Consider the following 23,499-nt stretch of genomic DNA (forward strand, 5'->3'; position numbering starts at 1 on the left):
TCCTGTGCGCGCGTGTCTGTGAACTCGACGGGAAGCTCCCTGAGGGCAGGAATATATGTTTTCTTAACTAGATCCCAGCGGCTGGCATGTAGTAAACGTTCAGTAAATAATCTGTCCAATGAATAAATGCGCGTGAGAGTGTCTGTTCTCCAAAGTGGCAGCCGAAGAAAGAGCCCATAAGCGGCCATCTAAAAAGACCCCCACACACGGAGGGGCGAACGGCCCACGTCGCTCCTATTCCTTCTAGCGCCCCTTCCCCTGGTCTCCACCCGTAAGTTTCCTTGGGGTTGAAGAACACACCTAGAGACGAAGACCTGGGCGGAGGGGGGTGGAGAGCAGGACCGCGGGCCCGAGACAGAAGGGCAGGCAGAGAGAGGGCTAGGGAGCAACAACCGAGAGCCATAAAACGAAAAAGAAAGAAGGAAAAGAAGCACGGAGCGAACAAGCGAAAAGCTCCCTACCAAGCCAGGCTTTGTTCCCTGAACCTAAGACTTTACCCGGCGGCGGGCGGCGGGCGGGCCGGGAGCGAGCGAGCGGAGGCGCGCGGCCATGGCTGCCGCGGCCGGGCAGGGGGGCCGGGGGGGCGGCGCGTGAGCGGGCGGCGCGGGGCGGCGCGGGGCGGGCGGGCGCCCGCGATGTGCCACTCGGCGCCTCCCCCGCCGGGCCCGGGCTGCGCGGCCGCGGGGCGGCCCTAGTAGCTAGGCGAGCGGCGCGGAGGGGGCGAGCCCGGCGTGCGAGTCTCATTGTTGGGGGGGGGGCCCGCCGGGGCATGAGGGCGAGAGCACGGCGGGGGGGGCGGCCAGACAGAGCGAGCAAGGAGGAGGAGGAGGAGGACGCGGAGGAGGAGGAAGGAGGAGGCAAAGAAAAGAAGCGGCGGCGGCGGCGGAGGAAGAGGAGGAGGGGGCGAGGAGGCGCGCGGCCCCCCCGCTCCCTCCCTCCCCCCTGACCCCCGACCCCCGCCGGCCGGCCCCCCGCCCCAGCCCCGGAGGGAGCTCATGGGAGTATGAAGGAGATGGTAGGAGGCTGCTGCGTATGTTCGGACGAGAGGGGCTGGGCCGAGAACCCGCTGGTCTACTGCGATGGGCACGCGTGCAGCGTGGCTGTCCACCAAGGTACGGGGGTGGCCCGCGGGTGGCGGCGGGACCCTGGGGGTGGTGCGCGCGGGACGCCCCCGGCCGCGCCCTCCGGAGACCTCCCGGGGCTCGTGCGCCCCTCCCCCACCCTACCTGAAGGGAAGGGAGGCGTGGGGGGCTCCCCCCCGCCAGGTCCTGGAGGACCAGGTCAGGCATTGTTTTCTTGCCTATTGTTCCAGTCCTGCGCCCCCCACCCCAAGTTGAGGGAGTTTGGGGAGAGTCTAGGGAGCAATGAGTGAACTCCCCACGCCCCACACCGCCAGTGTCGGGGCTGCTGGGGGAATGTTTACCTGCGAGATGTCCCCTCCCGCCCGGATATTTTGGTCCCAGCTCCGGGAGGAAGAGGTCAAGGGGGGGTCATCCCCCCTCGCTTCCGGATACTGGGAGGAGCGGAATTGGGAAGGGAGGAGAAGGGTCCCAGGGGAGAAGGGACTCCTAAAATCCTCCCGGGAAGAGCTGAGGATAGGAGAGAGGCTGTGCAGGGGGCCCGAATTGAGAAGAGGGAGGTTTGGAGTTTCCCCCAGCAGCACATGGTTCGGGAGTTAACTCCTTGAGGAATCTTGCCGAGGGCGCAGGCTGGCATCTTCCGCCCGTCTGGCACAGGCAGCTGGGCCCCCCCTTCCTGGGACAACCCTTAATGCTGTCGCTGCGGGATCTTCCCGCCACTCTACTCTTGGTTACTAGCACTGCACCTGCCTCAGCCTTGACTTGCGACTTGTACCCGTGATAGTTAGAGGCAGCAGATGAGGTCCCTGGACCCCCTACTTCCCTGCCTTGTCCCTTACTGGCCCTTTAAGAAACCCCCCCCCCCATAACAACAAAACGTGTTTGAGTGTCGTGACTGTTGTCCCCTCTGTTTTTCTCTGTTCCGGTGCTGAGGGCTGGTCCCAGGCAGGAGCTGGGAAACAAGTCCAGAAAGGGCGTGGGGGGAGGATCTTCTAGAAGTTTAAGGTCAAGGACTCCTACTTCCCGCTCCTGTTTGTAGTGCTGGGTTGTGTGGTTAAAGGCTGGTGTTGTGCTGTTGTTCATTCCTGAAGTCCTGCTGGTTAGCGAGTGACCCCCAGTCAGGGGAGCAGCCCCCCCTGCTGGAACTGGCTCTGGCACTCCCTTCCCCTGTTACTCTGGGAAAGTGCCACTGGCTGACAGCTTTGCTCACTGAGTCTCCTCCCCCACCCCAGCTTGCTATGGCATCGTTCAGGTGCCAACGGGACCCTGGTTCTGCCGGAAGTGTGAATCTCAGGAGCGAGCAGCCAGGGTGGTGAGTTCGAGGCTGCCCTCCCCTCACCCTGGGCCCCCAGCATCTCCTGGTTGAGCTAGGGGACGTTGAGGCTAAGGCTAGGGTGGGACTTAGCTCTGTCACACGGACTTCCTGTTTTCTGCACATTGACTGCCAACCCCTCTCTCCCTTAGCCATTCCCTCACTCTGCCCCACCTCAGGCATGGGGACTTTGGTTTTTACTTGTTTGAACTTTTTATTATGGAAAGTTTCCAACATGTATGAAAGTAGAAGGAATACTATATAATGAACCTCACGTCCCCATCCTCATCTTCAACAACTACCAACTCATGGCCAATCCTGTTTCTGCTATACTCCCACTCATTCGCCCTAGATCTTACCATTTCATCCTGGGGCCCTTTGAATGTGTTCAGGGAGGGCCCAGCTCAGCAGATCCCCCAACCCCTGTGCCCCTTACGTTGGCAGAGGTGTGAGCTGTGCCCACACAAAGACGGGGCGTTGAAGAGGACTGATAATGGAGGTGAGACCCCCGAGCAGGGTCTGGGGAGGCAGGAGTGGACTGGGAGGGGTGGAGGCTGGGTTTTCTTCCCCAGCTGCTCTGGAATCACATGGGAAGGCTGTGGAGAAGGGAACGGTCTGCAGCACGGGGTTGTGAGGGGTGGGGTCTCTGGCTCGCCATTGGCAGCTGAAGCCAGCCTGTCACTGCCCCAGGCTGGGCCCACGTGGTGTGTGCCCTCTACATCCCTGAGGTGCAGTTTGCCAACGTGCTCACCATGGAGCCCATCGTGCTGCAGTACGTGCCTCATGATCGCTTCAACAAGGTCAGCAGCCCCTGCCATCCCCTAGCAGTACCCTCCCTGGCCAACCATCCTTGAGTTCCTCTAGCACTTTCTTTATCCAGTATAATTTGATTCTGTCCAACCAGCACAGGGAACTAAGGAGGTGGGGAGGTACCTACCACTGAGCCCCCTTCTATTGACAGACACACACTTGTGTTCTGGGACTCAGGTGGAATAGTCTCCTTTGCAGTCATGCTGCCAGAGGATAGACCTTCAAAAGTAATTCATGCATTCGTTCACTAGACACATTTTATTGAGTGCCTACTATGTGCCAGACCTGGTACAAGGTAACAGGCACACAGTGTCCCATATTGATCAAGACAGACGTGTTGCCTGCCCTGTGGAACTGACACTCTTTTTTTTTTTTGAGACAGAGTCTCACTTTGTTGCCCAGGCTAGAGTGCCATGGTATCAGCCTAGCTCATAGCAACCTCTAACTCCTGGGATCCTCCTGCCTCAGCCTCCCAAGTAGCTGGGACCTTCGGCATGCACTAATACCTGGCCAATTATATATATATATATATATATATTTTTTTTTTTAGTTGTCCAGCTAATTTCTTTCTATTTTTTTAGTAGAGATGGGGTCTTGCTCTCTCAGGCTGGTCTCGAACTCCTGAGCTCAAATGATCCTCCCGCCTTAGCCTCCCAGAGTGCTAGCATTATAGGACTGAGCCACCACGCCCACCCTGGAACTGACATTCTTGTGGGAAGACTATAAATATCAATAAACAGCCAAGGTCAGGTGTGGTAGCTCATGCCCATTATCCTAGCACTCTGGGAGCCCAAGGTGGGAGGATGGCTGGACGTCAGGAGTTTGAAACCAGCTCTGAGCAAGATGGAGACCCCTTCTCTACTAAAAATAGAAAGAAATTAATTGGCCAACTAAAAATATAAAGAAAAAATTAGCCAGGCATGGTGGCGCATGCCTGTGTCCCAGCTACTCAGGAGGCTGAGGCAGGAGGATTGCTTGAGCCCAAGAGTCTGAGGTTGCTGTGAGCTAGGCTGACACCATGGCACTCTAGCCCAAGCAACAGAGTGAGACTCTGTCTCAAAATAAATAAATAAAAATAGGCAAATGAATTAAATGCAATTTGTGATAAGTGCTGTGAAGAACATAAGGCACTGAAATAAAGAATACCTGGTGGGGGCTTATTTTAGATCTGGTGCTCAGCTGAGACCTGGGGCAGGGAAACAAGCTAGCCATGAGCAGGGTGAGGGCCTGGGTTCTAGAAGAAAGCACGGGAAACACTCAGAGGTGGAATAAGCTCCCTGGTGAGCAAAAAAAGACAGTCCCTGCCTTGCAGAGCTCACCGTCCAAGGCCTGTACTGTCCAACACAGTAGCCACTGGCCATACATAGCTATGGAAATTAATTAACATTAAATACAATTTCGAATCCAGTTGCTCTGTCACAGTAGCCACATTTCAAGCACTAACAGCCTGTATTACTAGTGGCTGCTGTGTTAGTGCAGACTGTAGAATATTCCCTCCCTGGAGAAAGTTCTGTTGGATAGTTTTGATCTGGTATTATGGGGAGAAGATGGAACTGAGGGAGAGTCCAGAGGATCCATTAGGTAGAAGGACAGGGGCTCCCCGGAGGAGGGGATGATTGCATTGTGTCCTGCAGACATGTTACATCTGTGAGGAGCAGGGCCGGGAAAGCAAGGCGGCCTCAGGAGCCTGCATGACCTGTAACCGCCACGGATGTCGACAGGCTTTCCACGTCACCTGGTGAGAACCCTGCCCAGCCCCCTTGCCCTTTGCCCCCTGCCCCCCAAGGTTTGTCATGGCTGGACACCAGGTGGCTTCATCTAGCTTTTGTCTCTTGGGTGCTGGTAGCAGTGCTTGCCTTGGATGGTCTTGGCTTTGCCTCAGCAGGGGTCCCAGAGGGTAGGAGGAAGGTGGCTGGTCTGGTCTGGTCTGGTCTGTGGCCATTGCCGTCAGGCTGACTTCTCCCGGTTAGTGCCCAGATGGCAGGCCTGCTGTGTGAGGAAGAGGTGCTGGAGGTGGACAACGTCAAGTACTGCGGCTACTGCAAGTACCACTTCAGCAAGATGGTGAGTCCTGCCTGGTCAGTCACGGTGTGGAGGGCGTGGGCTCTAGGCCAGGCCTGTGCCTGGCGCTGGGAGGACAGAGAGGGAAAGAACCCAGTCCCTGCCCTTGAAGCTGTCCATTCAGTGGGGACTAAATTCCCAGGTATGAACAGGAGCTGAACTAAGCAGCCCATCCCAGAAGACAGAGCTCAGGCCCTGCCTGTCAGGCAGAGTCTGGGGGGCTGCAAGGAAGAGGTGGCATTTAAGCTAAGTAGGGGTGGAAATAAGCCAACATTTCTGTAGGAGTCACCATTTACTCTGCCCCAGTCTTTGTACTCAGTTCTTCACATGTGCTATTCTGTGTGATCCTCCCACCAACCCTAAAAACTAGGTGGACTGTATTTTCCCCATTTTACAGATGAGTAAATGAAGGCTCACTGAGGCCACATAACTTAGAGTTGGTGGATGGGATTCAGACCAGGTAGCCTGATTGGAAAGCTCCGTAGGAGCCTGCCAAGCAGAGAGAAAGGAGCCCCCGGCAGAGGGCTGGTGTGATAAAAAAGGCACACACATGTGGTAGGAGGACAGGGTGTTTGGTGAGGAAGAGGCAGGAGGTGAGGTGAGAAAGCTTAGGCAGTGTCAGAGCTGGGCTTGCTTCAGCCCCAGGCTTCAGGGGCCCTAGGAGAGGCTGGGAAGGGTACTCGCTATGTTCGTGGAGAGACTCGCGTGTTCCAAAAGCTGCGTAGAGTCCTAGAGAGGTAGGCTGCGGCTTGGACCTCCCCTCGCCAGGCCACAGGCTCATAAGGCTTGTAAGCGGGAGAGTAACATGATCAGATTTGTTTTTTAGGAAGATTACCCTGGCAGCCGCTGCAAAGCTGGATTGGAAGGGCCCAGCCTGGTGGCCGGGAGACAGCTGCGAGGAGGGGGGTTGGAGGGATGAGGCTGGACGCTAGAACTGTTCCTGGGTAGACTTGCCTAAGTGTGGGGGTGGCTGAGAAGCAGGAGTTGAGGGTACCATATAGGATCCAGGCTCTACACACTGGGTGGATGGAACTTGAACACATGAATGGAGGATGCGGCTGGCTTCTGTGGGGTGAGCACACGTCCTGGTTTATGCCTGTTGCTCTGGCATAATTACTAATCGCTGCGCCCCTTCACTTTCGAAAGTGTCCTGGTTTGGATCATACATTATACGATCACCTTGGTTTTAGAGTTTGATAACAACTTAGGATGATGTAGGGAGGGTTGTTTGGTTTGCAGGAGGTGCCAAGTAGAGACATTCAGATTTGGTGGATCTCAGGCCTCCAGGCAGGGCGGTAGTGGCAGCCCCAGGCTTATAAGGCTGGCGCTGGCGTCCCCGGGTGTCCAGGAGGAGAAGGTGGGCCACCGTGGGCAAGGAGCCAGGAAAGAGAGCATTCAGCAGGGCAGGAGCAGTACCCAGCGCTGGGGAACCATGGAGCCGGACAAGGCCTGAAATTAGCCCTTGGATTTGGCAGTTGGGAGGTAGTTGGTGACCTTAGAGGGAGCAGCTGCAAGCCTGGGGTGGGTGAAGCCACAGACTGGACACAGGGAGAGCCTGAGTCATGAAGGGATCGGAGGAGGCAGCGTGAGAATTGTTTCGGTTTTGTTGTTGTCCATGTTCACTTCGGGTAACTGCTTCAGGTTAAGGGCAGTGTATCCTTTGGGACAGAAGCAGCCAGTGTGGTGGAGGGGAAAGGCCAGAGGGGGGTCATGGCTGGAGCAAAGTGTGTGGCTCAGGTGCCGAGTATAGGCTCCCCACAAGGGTGCCCTGCACATCCGCTGGCCCAGGGAAAGAGGCAGGAGCGGCCGTAGCACACTGTGGAGGAAACAAGAGCCCCGTGCCTTGCTAGGGGCCAAGACATGCCCCTGCCTCTTCTGGGCCTCAGTTGTTGAATCTGTATGTTGGATAAGCCAGCTGGGGAAGCTTTAGGATTTTCAGGCTAGAGAATGTCCTGCTGAGCACAACATCATGGAGGACATGAGTGACAGGCAGGGCAGATGGGGCTGGCCCCAGCCCCCAGGATCATTTGACCTTCAGGAAGCTTTCCCTAAGCTGGTGAGAGGATAGTCTGGCAATTCTTCTCAATTCTCTTCCCCAGAAGACATCCCGGCACACCAGCGGGGGAGGAGGAGGAGGAGGCGGCGGGGGCAGCGGCACAGGGGGAAGTGGCAGTGGCTTCATCTCTGGCAGGAGAAGCCGGTCAGCCTCACCGTCCACCCAGCAGGAGAAGCACCCCACCCACCATGAGAGGGGCCAGAAGAAGGTAGAGCCCTTCCATCCACCTCTCCTGCCCACACTCCCACATGTAGAGTCTCTCAAGAAGCCGTGGCTGGGCGTGGTGGCTCACGCCTATAATCCTAGCACTCTGGGAGGCGGAGGCAGGCGGGATCGCTCAAGGTCAGGAGTTCGAAACCAGCCTGAGCAAGAGCGAGACCCCGTTTCTACTAAAAATAGAAAAGCAATTAATTGGCCAACTAAAAATATATAGAAAAAATTAGCCGGGCATGGTGGCGCATGCCTGTATTCCCAGCTACTCGGGAGGCTGAGGCAGGAGGATTGCTTGAGCCCAGGAGTTTGAGGTTGCTGTGAGCTAGGCTGATGCCACGGCACTCCAGCCAAGGCAACAGAGTGGGATTCTGTCACAAAAAAAAAAGAAGCCGCCACGAGGTGCCCCCAAGATCTTGGCGCCTGTCCTCTTCCTTCCTCTGGGGCCACTGAAGGCAGGAGGGGGCTGAGGAAGTGGAAGAGTGGGGTCCTGGAGGGGAGCTGGGGCCCTGGCTTCCTTTTAGCTTTCTGTGTCTATGGTTCCTCCATGTCCTCCCCATGACATGACAGTGTCCCCACAGCCCTGCATAGCACATACCTCTCCACAGTCCAGTTTGTACATGCACATGTCTGTGTACCCTCCTGCTACACTTCACATGTGCCCTGCTCCCATCCCTCTTAGCTCTGCGTCCCAGGTGGACACCCTTGCAGGTGTGTGCTCACACGTGTGGTGCTCTGTGTCACTGGCGTGATAATGGGACAGGCTATTTTTAGCAGGCCGTGAGGGTGGAGGAGGGGCTGTTGGCTCCCCAGGGAACTTGCTGGAGCCACTCCTTCCAGCCAGTCCCCGTCCCTGCCCTGGGGGACATGACACTCACAGAGCCCCATCTCTGAAAGGGGGCCAGATCCCCACACCCACACTTCATGTTTGTCCTCCCAGTACAATATCTGGTCACCTCTCCCTCCCTAGAGTCGAAAGGACAAAGAACGCCTTAAACAGAAGCACAAGAAGCGGCCTGAGTCACCCCCCAGCATCCTTACCCCACCTGTGGTCCCCGCTGCTGACAAGGTACTGCTGCCACATTCAGGAGGGATAGCACGCTGGTCTGCTGGCCTGGGGATGGCAGTGGGAGGAGGGAGAGGTATATGGGGTCAGGGGTGCCAGGGACCTGGGTGCCCTCCCCAAAGCTCCAGGCTAGTGGCACTGCCTCTTCTAGCCCGGAGAGGGTCCTGCTCCTTAGCCCTACCACTCACTGACCCACCATGAGGGTGGGAGTGGGTGGGGGTACTGGTGACCAGATGTTCACATCTGCCTCTGTCCAGACAGAGTCTCAGCACTGGGCTCTTGTCTGCAGAGAGTGGGGGTACAGCCCTAAGGCCTGTTCTCCAAGCTACTGGGGCTGAGGAACACCCCTACCCTCACCCCCACTCCAAAGCCTGTCACTTAACCAAAATCCCAGGCCATGCAGGTTGGAGAGGCTAAAAGTGCTAACCAAGGGGATATGGAAGGCAAGCCCCTGGACAATACCCCAAAACTCCTACTCACCCCACCCTTCCTAGCAGGGGCAGGGCACATTAGGTCTGTCTCCTGAAATGGGCAGCATTGGGATTAGCCACGGGCAGGCCCTGCCCTAGGCCAGGGAGTCTCTAATCCAAGCCAGAGCAGCCCTCCCTGCCCCTCCCTACAACCTGCTACCCTCCCTGTGGAAGGAGAACCCCAGGGGCCTGGAGAAACTGCTTCCTCCTGTTGCCATTCTTGCCCCTTCACCTCCACCATGCCTCAGATAGTTGGCAGAGTTCTGGGCATCTGAGCAGGAGGCTCAGGTATCAGGTTTCCAGGGTGATGTTGCTGTGGCAACTGCCCCAGTAACCCTCTCCCTGCCCTGCTTCCCAGGGTTCACCTGGAAAGCTTGTCATTCGTGCCCTCTGACCTTCCAGGGGCTTGCAGGCAGGTGTCAAGAAAGGGCCAGAGATCTGAGAGGTCCCCTAGTAACTGGGTGTCCCTTGAATGTGCCAGAGAACTCTGCCCATCCCCCTCCCTGCCCCAGCATTTCAGCTACCCTTCCCCCCAGCCCCTCTCTTCCCCTGCTCTCAGAACCACATCTGGCTCCCTTCAGAACTCCAGCTGTTGAAAAGAACAAAGGGGAAGACAGAGACCAGGGCTCCGCCCGGGAGGGCAGTGCAAGGGTGGCTCTCATTTCCCCATCCATCCTCCCTCCAGCATTGGTTTGTTCAGCTCAGCACAATTTACTCAATACCTGGTCTCGACCAGGAGGAAAAGTGCTGTCCCTGGCAGTAACGTGAGGCACAAAACTCTCACCACATGTCAGGCTCTCTTCTAGAACTGGGGATGAAAGGGGAATGTGGGCATTAGTTCATTTAGTGCCCAAAATAATCCAATGAAGTAGGTATTTTATTAACCCGTTTAAGTAAATGAAGAAGCTGAGAGCACAGACAGGTTCAGTAATTTGCCTGAAAGCACACAGCCAGTAAGCGGTAGAGTGATGCGAACACAGGCAGTCTGGCTTGAAGGCCTGTGCTCACCACCACACAGTGGCTCTGCGGAACATTAATAGCAGCTGCCGCCGTCAGACTTACTGTCATTACTGACCCCATACCACATATCTGCAATCATGCTCCTTGTAACTCTCCAGGTAGGCGCAATTCACCCTGTAAGGACAGTGGAACTCAGTGAGGTCGTGAGGCTGCACGACATAACGCACTGTAGAGGCCAGAGCCCGCCAGCCCGTGCTCCTTTGACCACCACCCTGCTGCTCTCAAAGGTTACTAAGGCCTCAGACTTAGGACAGTACATTCCAGTGCAGAGTAGCAACTGTTGACGGGCGGATGTGTCAACACAGCACCCTGGAAATAAGAGGACAGAGTGGCTTGTTCCACCCCACGTATCTAGGGAGGCTTCGCGGATGAGGGACTTCCCAGCTGGGTTTTAAAGGACGAGAAGGTTACCAGGAAGAGTAAGGATAGGTTCTTCTGGCAGAGGCTCAGTGAGTGTGTGCTCAGGTGGTCTAGGAAAAGTGTAGAGGGGTCAGAGGATGGGGCAAGAGCCTGGTGGCTGCAGGTTGGGCGTGGGGGCAACTGGAATGCCAAGGCTGGGACAGCAGCCCATTCCCTTGTGGCTCCCCTCCGCTGTCCTTGCCCCTTCCCAGCACAGGTCCAGCCCTGAGGCCCTTCAAGTGTTTGCGTGGATGAATGAATGGCCAGATGAGTAGACCAGTACAAATTCTGGGATGGTTTTCTTCTCTCCCTCACCCTCCATCTCCCCTGCCTGAGGCAAAGGACAGACACCTTCTTGGGTTAAGTGTGCTCCCCTCTGCCTCACACCCACAAGCCTCACACCTGCCTCCATCTCCCCTGTCTACGAGTCCCCACTGTCTCCCTCCTTGGAAGTCCTTCACGAAGCCAGCTCCAGGCTTTCCCAGCTTGCCTAGGGCCTGTGCCCTCCTGCGCCACTCCCAAGTCAGGGTGAGCTCACGCGCAGGCGGCTGGCGCTGAGCCCTCTCTCCTCTCTTCCCTCAGGTCTCCTCCTCAGCTTCCTCTTCCTCCCACCACGAGGCCAGCACGCAGGAGACCTCCGAGAGTAGCAGGGACTCAAAGGGGAAAAAGTCTTCCAGCCATAGCCTGAGTCACAAGGGGAGGAAACTGAGCAGTGGGAAAGGTGTGAGCAGTTTTACCTCCGCCTCTTCCTCCTCTTCTTCCTCCTCTTCCTCCTCCTCTGGGGGGCCCTTCCAGCCTGCAGGTGAGTGTGTTGGGCATCCCAGAGGAGGCTGGGAGCAGGGACAGCGTTTTGTCCTGAGCTTTGCTGGCAAAGGCCTTTGCCTGTTGGCTTCCATCTCATTTACTTTCAAGTGGATTCAGGATACAGATGGGATTCCCCACCAAGTGACTCCTCTCCAAACCCTCCTCTCCATCCTTCCCTCTTGAGCAGGAACTCTCCTCCCCTCCCTCTCAGGGACCAACCAATCCCATAATAATACTCATTGTTCCCTATGCTTGTGCTGCAAGTTACTATTTTTAAAGGACCCCCATTACTGTCATTTCCTATAAGCTCTACAGTCCTACAGTGAGGTCAGTAGGGTGGGAGTCACTCTCTTCCCATTTTATGGCAAGTGGGAAAGCTGGAGGGGTAGGGAACATTCATCCCAGGACACAGACAGTGGCAGAGCTGGGACGGGAAACCAGAGCGCTCTCCCCGCAGTGCAGTGCATGTGGGAGTGGGAGGAAGTGAGGGGATCTGGGGTCCCACTGTAATTCCGTTCTCCCTCTGTACAGTCTCGTCCCTGCAGAACTCCCCTGACTTCGCTGCATTCCCCAAGCTGGAGCAGCCCGAGGAGGACAAGTACTCCAAGCCCACAGCCCCTGCCCCTTCAGCCCCTCCCTCTCCCTCAGCCCCCGAGCCCCCCAAGGCTGACCTCTTTGAGCAGAAGGTGGTCTTCTCTGGCTTTGGGCCCATCATGCGCTTCTCCACTACCACCTCCAGCTCGGGCCGGGCCCGGGCCCCCTCCCCTGGGGACTACAAGTCTCCTCATGTCACGGGATCTGGAGCCTCAGCGGGCACCCACAAGCGGATGCCCACACTGAGCGCCACCCCTGCACCTGCCGAGGAGACCCCAGAGACAGGCCTGAAGGAGAAGAAGCACAAAGCCAGCAAGAGGAGCCGACACGGGCCAGGCCGCCCCAAGGGCAGCCGGAACAAGGAGGGCATTGGGGGCCTGGCTGCCCCCTCCCTGCCTGGTGCCCAGCTGGCTGGCTTTACCGCCACTGCTGCCTCACCCTTCTCTGGTGGTTCCCTGGTCAGCTCTGGCCTGGGTGGTCTGGCCTCCCGCACCTTTGGGCCTTCTGGGAGCTTGCCCAGTCTAAGCCTGGAGTCACCTCTGCTGGGGGCAGGTTAGTGACCCCTGGGGTCAGAGGGCATTTCAGGGCCCAGCCAGTCTAGTAAGGGGACAGAGGCACATACATGCAGTTAGAAGAAAATGTGATGGAAACTCCTCCAAAGGACAGGTAAAGGAGGGAGGTGACAGTCACCTCTAAGACATACCCCTATACCAGCTTTCTGCATGGTTGTAGTGGGAAAGGCTGGAGTAGATTGCTAGCAGGACTTACCAAGTTGTAGGAGGGGGATTAGAAAAGCTAGGAATTCCCCAGCCCTGGGCAGGACAGTTAAATAAGCAGGCACATCAAGTAGATGCCACCCCGGCAAGAAGTGACATCTTTGCAGCAAGAGGGTTAGATTGATGTGTTTAGCCAGGTCCCAGGGTGTACACTCCCTGGGAGGGGCTGTCCCAGCCACCTGACTTGAGTCTGGGGTGGAAGGTGACTATGTGCTTCGGTCTGTGTCCTTGTGCCTATAGGCATCTACACCAGTAATAAGGACCCCATCTCCCACGGTGGTGGGATGCTGCGGGCTGTCTGCAGCACCCCCCTCTCCTCCAGCCTGTTGGGGCCCCCAGGGACCTCGGCCCTGCCCCGCCTCAGCCGCTCCCCATTCACCAGCACCCTCCCCTCCTCCTCTGCTTCTATCTCCACCACTCAGGTGAGACCACCCTTCTGGGCTGCTTCTGGACTCCTCCTTCCCCGGGCAGGTTGGGGACAGACTACAGAGGACCCCAGCCCTCCCTGGGAATTGGAGAGATTGGACTTGATTGCCATCAGAATTCCCCCACTGGTCCTCTCTCCTCCCCAGCATGCCTAGTCCCCCACACCCCATCACACAGTTGTGCCCTAGATCCAAGAATAACCACCAGCCGGGATTCTACCTCCCTTCCCTCAGGTGTTTTCTCTGGCTGGCTCTACCTTTAGTCTCCCTTCTACCCACATCTTTGGGACCCCCATGGGTGCCGTTAACCCCCTCCTCACCCAAGCCGAGAGCAGCCACACAGGTATGTGAGTCTCTGACCCTGTTCCCCTTTCTTCCCAAAGGCCTAAGTGGCACCCATCACCTGCATGTGACCTCAGAAAGAATGGGAGGGCTTTCTGACTGCCCTTTCCCTCTGGCCATTGCCATCCCTATAAAAAGAAAAATTTACATACAACAAACCAGGCAGGCAGGGCAGGGCAGAATTTCCACTGTATTTTACAGAAGAAAAAGGCAGAGGGATAGATATCTTGTTCCAGGCAGTTGAGGTAGGGAATGGCAGAGCCAGAGCTCAAATTCTAGTCTCCTGACTCCAAGCCCGGTGCTTTTACCGCTGCAGCCTAGCTCCCCGCTGGCCTCTTAGCATGTTACAGAGGACCCACCAGTTGGGCAACCTGCAGTCCGGGTATTTAGGAGTTAAGGGGGCGGGCCACAAGCTCCCTGCCCTCTCCCTGGAGAGTCAGCCCAGCCCCAGGGAGCTAATTGGTGCAAAGACACCGCCGGTCAGGCTAGGGGGCAGGGCTTACTGCTAGGCTGCCAGTTCAAGTAAGTCTTCTTAAAGGGGCCGAAGTATAATTCTAGGTTTAAGACTCCATGGAGTAGGGTGACTATATTTCTCAACTCAAAGCGGGATTTTGTGGCCTAGTGAAAAGTTTTGTCTTCTGAATTAGGCAATTATGAATATAAAAAGTCGTACAAAGCTAATTATGATAACTACAATTATTAAGGGATTGCTGCATACCAGCTAAACCCTTTAGCTAAACACATTTATTACCTTCTTTTAATCCTAATGGTCACTTCAGAGAGGCTAGTTACAAGCCCAAGGTCACACAACAAGTTAGTGTCAGGTTCAAGTTCAATTCAGATCTGTCTTGGCCTCAAATATTTATAAGCTTCCAGGAAAGAAATTGGGAGGCAGATCTGAAGCTAGTGAGGTAGCCAGAGCCTTTCTTCCAAGAGAAGGGAAGGGAGCAGATGCCAAGGCTTTGCCTCCCAGGGGGTAGCGTTTCCTAGTCAGAGACCTTGGCGCCTTACCATCTTGAACTGCCAGTCTGGGGTAGGAGGGTCCTGGGGAAGGGGGTCTGCAGTGAGGTCCCAGATCCCCTACCACCCCCGCCCTCCCTGTGGGACCCTGAGGCGGAAGGCACCTTTCCCCTCGCTGATCCCTGCCTTCCCTTCTCCATCCAAGAGCCAGACCTGGAGGACTGCAGCTTCCGATGTCGGGGGACCTCCCCCCAGGAGAGTCTGTCTTCCATGTGAGGGAGGGAGCGGTGGCTTGGGGAAGGGCTGGGAGCCGGGCAGGAGGGACACTCAGGGGAGGAGGTGGGGAGAGACTGGAACTCCTGAGGGGGGAGGAGGGGGGATCCTGGACTGGTCAGGTCAGTCTGAGTCCCGTTTTCCCTCTGACTGCAGGTCTCCCATCAGCAGCCTCCCTGCACTCTTCGACCAGACAGCCTCTGCACCCTGCGGGGGTGTCCAATTAGACCCTGCAGCCCCAGGGACTACTAACATGGAGCAGCTGCTGGAGAAGCAGGGCGACGGGGAGGCCGGTGTCAACAGTGAGGAGGGGTGGCACCGGAGAGACCTGCCCCAGGGCCCCAACTCTGGTCACCTTTCTCCCGAGATCCCCACACCCCTATAAGGTTCTGCCCCTAGGCGCCGCCCCACCTTGACTCCAGGCAACCGGGGCCTCGCCTTTAACCCTTGCTAGGCCTTGCTTACCGCCCCTCCCCCTGCGCCCCGCCTTTGGCCCTCACGACCTCCTGCCCCAGACCTTACCAAACCCCAAACCCTAACTTCCGCCCACCCCTTCTCTCCCAATCTTGTGGCCTGGACCCTCGCGCCTTAGTCCCCATCCCTGGTCCTCACACCTGGCTCCTGAGGTCCCTCGTCGCCCCTCCGAGCTCACCTGTGTCCCTCGTTAGGCTGGCGCCTTCTTTTCGAGGTCTGAGTCCTCTTTCCCCAGGCCCCGCCCCCGCTCCTCTGGCCCCGCCCACATCTCATAGTCGGGGGCCTCAGGCACCTTCGCTCTCTCTGCAGTCGTGGAGATGCTGAAGGCCCTGCACGCGCTGCAGAAGGAAAACCAGCGGCTGCAGGAGCAGATCCTGAGCCTGACGGCCAAGAAGGAGCGGCTGCAGATTCTCAACGTGCAGCTCTCTGTGCCCTTCCCCGCCCTGCCCGCCGCCCTGCCTGCTGCCAATGGCCCTGTCCCCGGTACCTATGGCCTGCCTCCCCAAGGTAAGGGGGTTCCACCCAGCCCGTGGGTGGGGGCTCATGCTGACAGTTGAAACAGGCCTTGACTCAAGCTCCTGACCTCCCTCCCTCAGCCGGCAGCAGTGACTCCTTGAGCACCAGCAAGAGCCCTCCAGGGAAGAGCAGTCTGGGCCTGGACAACTCGCTGTCCACGTCTTCCGAGGTGGGCGCTGTGAGGAGTCAGGGCAGGGAGGAGAGGGGAGAGACTCCTCTTCCAAGACCATCTTTACCCTGCAGCTGTTGAAAGCTGGGCAGTGAAGTGATTGGCTGAGCGATTGATTGAGTCATTCGTGCATCCCTCAATCAAGTAATGTTTATGAGGTGCCTACTTAGTGCCAGGCACTGGCTAAGCAATCAGTGAGCAAAACTGATATAATCATGCTCCTAAAGATACGCTAAATCCACAAAAACAAACCAGGAGAAGCGCTAAAATGGAAATAAGTTGAGGGCTGTGAGAGAATGAAAGGAGGGAGGGATGGTTCTGTGGATAGAAAGTGGTTAGGGAAGGTCTTGAGAAGTATTTGTGAAGGGTTTGTTACAGCGCCTCACACAAAATAATCCCTGTGCGACTGGTGGTGTTGGAATAGCAGTTGCTATTGTTGTGTCGTGGTTATTTTGGGAAGCTAACAAACTGGGTTCTTGTTTTCTTCCTGCCATTTAGTAACTGTGTGACTTGGGCAGTAATAGTCATAATAATAACCAGCGTTAATTGCACAACTTGCACATTGCCATGCCCTGTGCTAAGATTTTTAAAACATTGATTTAGTTTTCCCAGTAACCCATAGAATGGGGTACTACTGTTACCTCCAGATTAAGAGTGGGTACACTAAGCTGACCCCACCGAGTCTACCTAAGCCATTGGATTGTGGAGACTGAATTTGAACCTGAGCCTTTCACTCCAGCTGTAGTGCTCTTGCCTGCAATTTCTTAACCTGTCTGAGAATCAGTGGCTTCACCCATAAAATGGTAATAACAAGATAGCATAGGTCAGGTACTAAACTCTGTACCTGCTTCCCCAGATGGTCACTGCCATCATCATTGCCCATTATTAAATGAGGACAATGAGGGATGTTGGGCTCCCAGGAAGGGATCAGAAAACATGATCTGTGAAGCCCATTTGGATTCTTAGCCTTCATCTTTGGGCCTTGCTTCTTCCTCCAGGGTGCCTGGGGGTAATGAGGGGGTTGTGTTCTGTGAGAATGCTGGTGGGTGCTGGGCCAGGGGCCAGAAAGTTCATGCTGGCCCTCTGACCCCTCCCTTCCCCCTCCCTCCCCAGGACCCACACTCAGGCTGCCCAAGCCGCAGCAGCTCGTCGCTGTCCTTCCACAGCACGCCCCCACCGCTGCCCCTGCTCCAGCAGAGCCCTGCCACCCTGCCCCTGGCCCTGCCTGGGGCCCCTGCCCCACTCCCGCCCCAGCCACAGAACGGGTTGGGCCGGGCACCTGGGGCAGCAGGGCTGGGGGCCATGCCCATGGCTGAGGGGCTGTTGGGGGGGCTAGCGGGCAGCGGGGGCCTGCCCCTCAATGGGCTCCTGGGGGGGTTGAATGGGGCTGCTGCCTCCAACCCTGCGGGCTTGAGCCAGGCTGGCGGGGCCCCCACGCTGCAGCTGCCAGGTTGTCTCAACAGGTGAGGGAGAGCTCAGCCCCGGGGAAGGGAATGGGGAGGCCGGCTCTGGGAGGGGTTCCCCCCAAAACACCCATACTCCTTCCCCAAAAGGAAAAATGTCCCCTGGTCTTATAGGGTATAATCCTAGTCATCTATTGACTAGACTGTTAGACGTGAATGTCTGGATGGTAGCTCTCCAGGGACAAAAGAGTCTATTTCCTGTCTCCCACTCTAGATTTTCCCTCTGGGACAGTCCTTCTATCTCACTCATATCCCTTCCGCTATAACCTCTGAGCTCAATGCTCTGAGGTCACACATCCCTCCTCTCCTCTCCTGGGCTCAGGGAGTCTGGGGGCATGTGGGGTGGCAGGAAGAGTGTTTCCCTGGCCATACCCCAAGGTCTGTGTGTTGTCCCCCCACCTTAGCCTAACGGAGCAGCAGAGACACCTCCTTCAGCAGCAAGAGCAGCAGCTCCAGCAACTGCAGCAGCTCCTTGCCTCCCCACAGCTGACCCCGGTAATGCCCACTTCCCTGGCTGCCTTAGGCGTTCCTTGCACTGTGTTCCCAAGCTCTGTCTGGAAGGGCCCATCTCAGAGGGCCTGGGCTGGCCCTGGGTGGGCAGGAGCAGAAGGGAGGGAAGGAAGCTCCAGGCTGGGCTGAGATGGAGCCTGTGGGACTGGGGCTGGGGCCCTGTGGAGCATCGTGCAGGCCAATGGCACAAGGACTGTCCTCAGGAAAGGGCTGGTGTAGTGGCCCCAGATTACATCCTAGTGAGAGGACCTGGAGGGTGGCAAGTCCTTTGTCACTGAGTGTTTCAGTCCCCAAGGATCTTCTAGGGAAACTCCTATGTGAAGCTTAGATGGTTGAGCAGGTGACACCAGCCTCAACCAGAGCAGCTTCTTTTGGGTCTGTCTTGTACGTTGGGTTCTGCTGAGATTGCCTTTGGTGAAAAGGAGTTTTGCCTTTTAAAATTGAGGGGTGTCTCTCTGATGCTATTCTAGTTGGGATGCTACCCAATTCACCAAATAGAAAAAAAAAATGAGGAAGTAAAAAAATAGGAAAAACAAACATTTTCATATAAAGAAACATTAGAAAGACAGGAAACCAACTCAACTGGTTACCTGTCGGGGCCAGATGGAAACAAGAGTAGGAGTAAGATTACTTGAGGTGTAAAGTTTGATATATTGTTTTGGTTTTGGGGACACTGAGAATGCTTTGCCTTTTCAAAGCAAAATTAAATGAATGTTAAATATTAAAAAACAAAACAAAGAGGGGGAGCTGAAAACTATAGACCTAGTTTAGTGTTTTTCAACTTGGGGTGAAACCACTCTGGGACATTTGTGGTTGTCTTAGCAACTGAGGAACTGATTCAGTCGAGAGGGGATGTTCAATATCCCACACCTGGCCGATATTGTGCCAGGTGACAAACACAGATGGTGTGTGGCTGTTTTCTTGTCCGGATGGACAAACTGAAGCCCAGAGTAGGAAGTTAGAGACAGAACCTCGGCTGTCTCACAGGTCTCCTGCCTTGTGGTTCCACGTGATGGGTTGGGGCCTAGGCCAAACAGGGCAGGCAGGCGGGGGGGGGGGGGGGGGGGGGGGGAGAGACCCCAGGGACCATTGGCCAATGAGCAGTCTGGCCCCCTTGCAGGAACACCAGACTGTTGTCTACCAGATGATCCAGCAGATCCAGCAGAAGCGGGAGCTGCAGCGGCTGCAGATGGCCGGGGGCTCCCAGCTGCCCATGGCCAGCCTGCTAGCAGGAAGCTCCACCCCACTGCTGTCCGCAGGCACCCCTGGCCTGCTGCCCACAGCATCTGCCCCACCCCTGCTGCCTGCCGGAGCCCTAGTAGCTCCCTCGCTTGGCAACAACACAAGTCTCATGGCCGCAGCAGCTGCGGCTGCAGCAGTAGCAGTAGCAGGCGGACCTCCAGTCCTCACTGCCCAGACCAACCCCTTCCTCAGCCTGTCGGCAGCAGACGGCAGTGGCAGTGGCCCCAAAGGAGGGGTGAGTAAGGGGTCGGGGGCCTTCCTGTCTCCCTTCCGACGGGTGGGCAGAGATGGACTGTCAGAAAGTATATCCTAGGATGCATGAGCAAGGGAAGGAAGCAAATCCGAGGTCAGCAAAGTGCCCTGCCCAGATGCCAGGGCCTCTGCTTGCACATGGGTGCCCTCCTGCAGGGCTAAGAAAGATCCAGTCTGAGCATGGGCTAATCGGAAAAGGACCAATTAGAAAACAGCCTTCTAGGAAGACCAATTAGAAAAGGCCATTTCCTTTCTGAGCTGACCAATTAGGAAAAGATGACCCTCTGGGCCTATCAGTATGAGAAAGGCCTTGGCTGGCTCAGGGCCACTTAGCTGGGTGCCCATGTGCAGGGCAGTTTCCCCAGCCCTACATATTGACACTGGCTGCACAGCATCTTTCTTGGCCTGGGAAGCTGTTCTCAGGTACCAGGGCCAGACATGTCTAATCCCCCAGCCTCCCTTCCTCTCTTTCCAGACCGGTGACAAAGGAGCCTCAGCCAACCAGGAAAAAGGCTAAACCTACCCATACCCCTTCTGACCCCCCAAGTGGAGGGGGCAGATCCTGGCCTGAGGGGTTCTAGCCTGGAGCAGGCACCTGCACCCAGACACTGGAGAGCCCCGCCCAGAGCCTGTGCGGAGGCCCAGGGAGTGTGGGGAGCTCCTGGTGCCGAGGACTGAGACTGAGAGGGAGCCCTTCCAGCTGGGCCCCTGCACTCTGTGCACCCTCCCCTGCGTGAGAGGCTCGTAGGAAGGACAGGCTCCAAGCCCACCTAGAAGTCCCCACCCTCTGAAAATGTTTTGGGGTCCTCCAGAGAGCATAAGTAGGGGACTGGTTGGACCTGTCACATAAAATAGATCAGCACTTGAATGGAGAGAAGTAGAGGGACAGGCCCTGGGCCTGGGCCTGGGCCTGTCCCTGTGTGGAAATCTTTTATGGAAGAAGGGCTGGCCCGACTTTACCTGCAGTTCTTTCCCGACTTGGGCAGATGGCAGAAGGGATCCCTTGGAATGTTTCTCGCCATCCTTTCCCCACTGTGGGTCACAAGCTGAGCTTGTAAAAGCCCACAGATGGAGGGGGCTGAGGATGGGGCGGGATAGCATCATACTCAGCCCACGCCTCCCCCACCTCATGGGGCCCCAGTGATGGGGAAGGGAGGGCGGGTGGCAGAGGCCCCAGCCTTCCTTGGTGCCCCCCGTGTTTGCACTATTGGATTTAGGAGTGCCGAGGGTGGGAAGATGGAGCTGCCCGACTCATAGAGTGTGAATGAGCACATGCGTGTGTGTATGTGTGTGTGTCTGTCTTTCTGTCTCTCTCCCCCTGGACCTGGGGCAGCATGGGCAGGAATAGGAGCAATTGTCAGATGATGTGGCACCAGAGGGGGGAGCTCCCAGCTCTTGTTTGCACCCTCCCCACCTCTCCACCTTTGGTCCCTTTCTGGGGCATAAATGGTTAACAAAAACCAGAACAGTACTCCAATATTGGAGAGTAACTGGGGGCTGGGGTCTTTGAATCAGGGTAATATCCTGCCTTCCCTCCCCCAGACCCCACATGGTCTCAGGGCCCCCTTTGGGCCCCCTTCCCCATTGATAGCTTGGTCCTTCTTCCCTGGCACAAGGGGAGCCCCAGGGCTGGGGGAGAGGGCAAGGGGGTGGGTAAAGTGCCACTTCTTTTAGCAAAAGCCTCCCTCCCAGAATTGGCCAGCCTGCCTCCAGCACCCCACCCACCCCCACCAACCAAGAGAGCTGCTTAAGCTGACCTAACCACCATCCCCTCACCCACCAGCTATCCCCTCCCCCCGGGGGTGTAGTGGGCAATTCTCATCTTAAAAGCGTCCCCACTTGCGTAGGGCCTGCGTGGGGGAGGCCAGGTGGGGCCCTCTGGAGAGAGGCGAGGGAGGCCTGTGTTCCTGTCGCAGTTGCACTGGGTTGGAGCCCAGGGGAGGCATTTCCAGCTCTCCCTGATGCTCTGTCTTGTCAGTCTGTCTCTTTGCATGTGTGGATTTATTTGTGTGTGTTTCTGTTTGGGTTTTTGTTGTTGGGTTTTTTTTTTTTGTTTGTTTGTTTTTTTTGTTCTTAAATAAAGAAAGAAGTGTATATTTTTGGCAACAACAGAAACGTAGTGCAGATATATTTTTGCCTGTGCTGCTCAACTGTTTTTTTTCTGATACTGAAAATAATATTAATATTCCTGTTGATAAGACTTTGTAAGATGTTAGGGAGCTGATAATGGAGGGGGTGGGTGGGGGTCCTTCAGAGGCAATTTCTTAGGCACTTGCAAGGGCTTGGGGGAGGGGGAGGCAGTTGTGATGACCTCAGAAATACTCACTTTTTATTAATGCTAAATACCGGTTAGAAAGCAATGATAGAATTCAACATTTTATTTATCTTACTCTATTAAGCCCTGTAACTCCCTGCCTCCAAACCACTGAAAAGAAGAAAATAACCTTCAGAGATTCTTAGAGTTGCTCATTCACGCCCTGCCCTTGCCCTAGGCTGGCCCACTTAGAACTGAGGTTAACTTCTGTTATGGAAGGTAAGGGAAGGACATCCTCCCCAAGGCTGCTGTGTTGAAGAGGGAGAGGTCCAAATGATTTAATGCACTGGAACCAAGACCCCCAGCACACTCTGCCCTCCCCCAGCCCAAAGTCTGGGCTTCTCCAACTTTCCCAAGCTGTTTGCATTCGATGCTGTGGCAGATTGTCAGGTTAGATTTGAAGAAGGGACCCAGAGGGGCTGTGGATTGGTGCTGTGTACCACCCCCCCACCCCTGCCCACAGCCCTTAGGAGAAGTAGTGGCGGTTCCTTCTGAGGGAGCAGGAGGAAAGGTCCAGGAGATCTCTGGGAGGATCAGGATGCCAATGCCAAGGATGGCTGTAATGACCTCACCCTCTCCCAGCCTCAGTCCCTTCTTTGATAGTGAACTTAAATTGGAGGGTGGGAATGGACTCAGATTTTTAGATCTCTGTCTGGGGGAGGGGAAGGATGTGGTTTGCAGAACGGAAGCAGGGTTGGAGATGCGTGAGAGTGGAGCTCTGTATGTCACAGCGAGGAAGGTGAGTGGGTGTGCATGCAGAGCCGCTGTCTGCTGTGGGATCACAACTGGTGCAGTGGCAGAGCTGGAAGGGACCCATCTTTAAGGGTCATTTGCTCCAAGCCTAGCAAGAGTGGGGGCAAAGGCTCGGTGGCAGAGCCAGGACCAGCCCTCAGGATCATGGCCTCCTGGTCCTTGGCTCCTCTGCCCCACTGTGTGGCTTCCACATGGCTGGCTGTTCCGTGCGTGTGACACATGGTGTGAATGCAGGGCTGTGCCTAAGGCAAGAGGGTGTCCACATAGCACTGACACTCTTAGCTCAGAGCTGAGGGATCCTCTCCATAGACAGCACACTTGAAGTGTCCTCTTGTTTTGTTTTTCCTGTTTGTGGGTGTTTCTCCTTGGGCTGCCTCCAGGTGCCCTGCCCATTCTCATACTGAGTTCTAGGGAAGTGCTCACCTGGGACTCTTAGGAAGGGCCTATAGGAATGAGGGGAGCCCAAGCCCCCTGAGAAAGGTCCCAAACTAGAAACACAGACAGGTTTTCAAAGGCATAGACTTTCCCTGCCAGCTTCCAGCATCTTCCTTGTTGTGCAGTGGGCCAGGTCAGGTGGGCAGCTTGCTCTCCTCCTTTGTCCCAGCTTCTTGGGGAGAGGTACCTAGAGGGACTGCCATGTGTCTTCACCTGGGAATCTGGAGGAAGGTGGGGAAGTAGCCTTGGTGCCCTCCTGCCACCGGCGTCAGTCTGGACTAAAAGTGTGTCTAGCTCCTGATCACTTTGTCTTGATCTACTGAAAACTCCTGGACTGAGGGGTGCTCTCTTTCCCCGTTGTTCACTTTCTCAACGTGGGACTTAAGTGGTGGGATTGGAGACCCAAGCCCTGGCTCCCACCGCCCCCCTTTCCATCCCAGCCTGTTTCCATGTAGCAGACCCTTCCTAGGGAGCGGGGAGGGGAAGCCACAGATTGCAAACCCAGGGGTTCCTTTTTCATTCTTTCTAAAACCTCCTTTATATCCTCAGCCCAAAAGGCAATGCCCCCACCACCTCCAAGCCTGGAATTGTGCATAACCCGGATCTTGTATCTTTGTATAACGGATGTTATTTGTACGAAGGGCAGTTCGTAAACAGCACTTGTTCTTTTAATAAAAGAATGTTTTGCAAAAAAAAAAAATCCAAAGAGATCCT

The 23,499-nt window shown here is 56.0% G+C and overlaps 1 protein-coding gene across 3 annotated transcripts; it reads left to right on the forward strand.

Annotated features, from left to right (window-relative positions):
- Positions 1–767: 767 nt before the first annotated feature.
- Positions 768–23,493, forward strand: MLLT6 (MLLT6, PHD finger containing). Of its 3 annotated transcripts, none has more exons than XM_012765945.3 (20): positions 768–1,112; positions 2,312–2,391; positions 2,836–2,890; positions 3,082–3,191; positions 4,836–4,939; positions 5,172–5,265; positions 7,362–7,526; positions 8,499–8,597; positions 11,066–11,285; positions 11,819–12,433; positions 12,898–13,079; positions 13,317–13,425; positions 14,590–14,656; positions 14,814–14,959; positions 15,441–15,638; positions 15,728–15,816; positions 16,930–17,279; positions 17,684–17,774; positions 18,910–19,266; positions 19,759–23,493. In XM_012765945.3, exons 1-20 carry the CDS (start codon positions 1,004–1,006, stop codon positions 19,798–19,800), a joined length of 3,282 nt encoding a protein of 1,093 aa, XP_012621399.1. In that variant the 5' UTR covers positions 768–1,003; the 3' UTR covers positions 19,801–23,493. The 3 variants fall into 3 exon arrangements, with proteins under 3 accessions (XP_012621399.1, XP_012621400.1, XP_012621401.1); XM_012765946.3 differs by having other exon boundaries at positions 11,066–11,204; XM_012765947.3 differs by lacking the exon at positions 16,930–17,279 and having other exon boundaries at positions 771–1,112.
- The last annotated feature ends 6 nt before the right edge of the window (positions 23,494–23,499 follow it).

Source organism: Microcebus murinus, chromosome 18, assembly GCF_040939455.1.
Source record: "Microcebus murinus isolate Inina chromosome 18, M.murinus_Inina_mat1.0, whole genome shotgun sequence".
NCBI lineage: Eukaryota > Metazoa > Chordata > Mammalia > Primates > Cheirogaleidae > Microcebus > Microcebus murinus.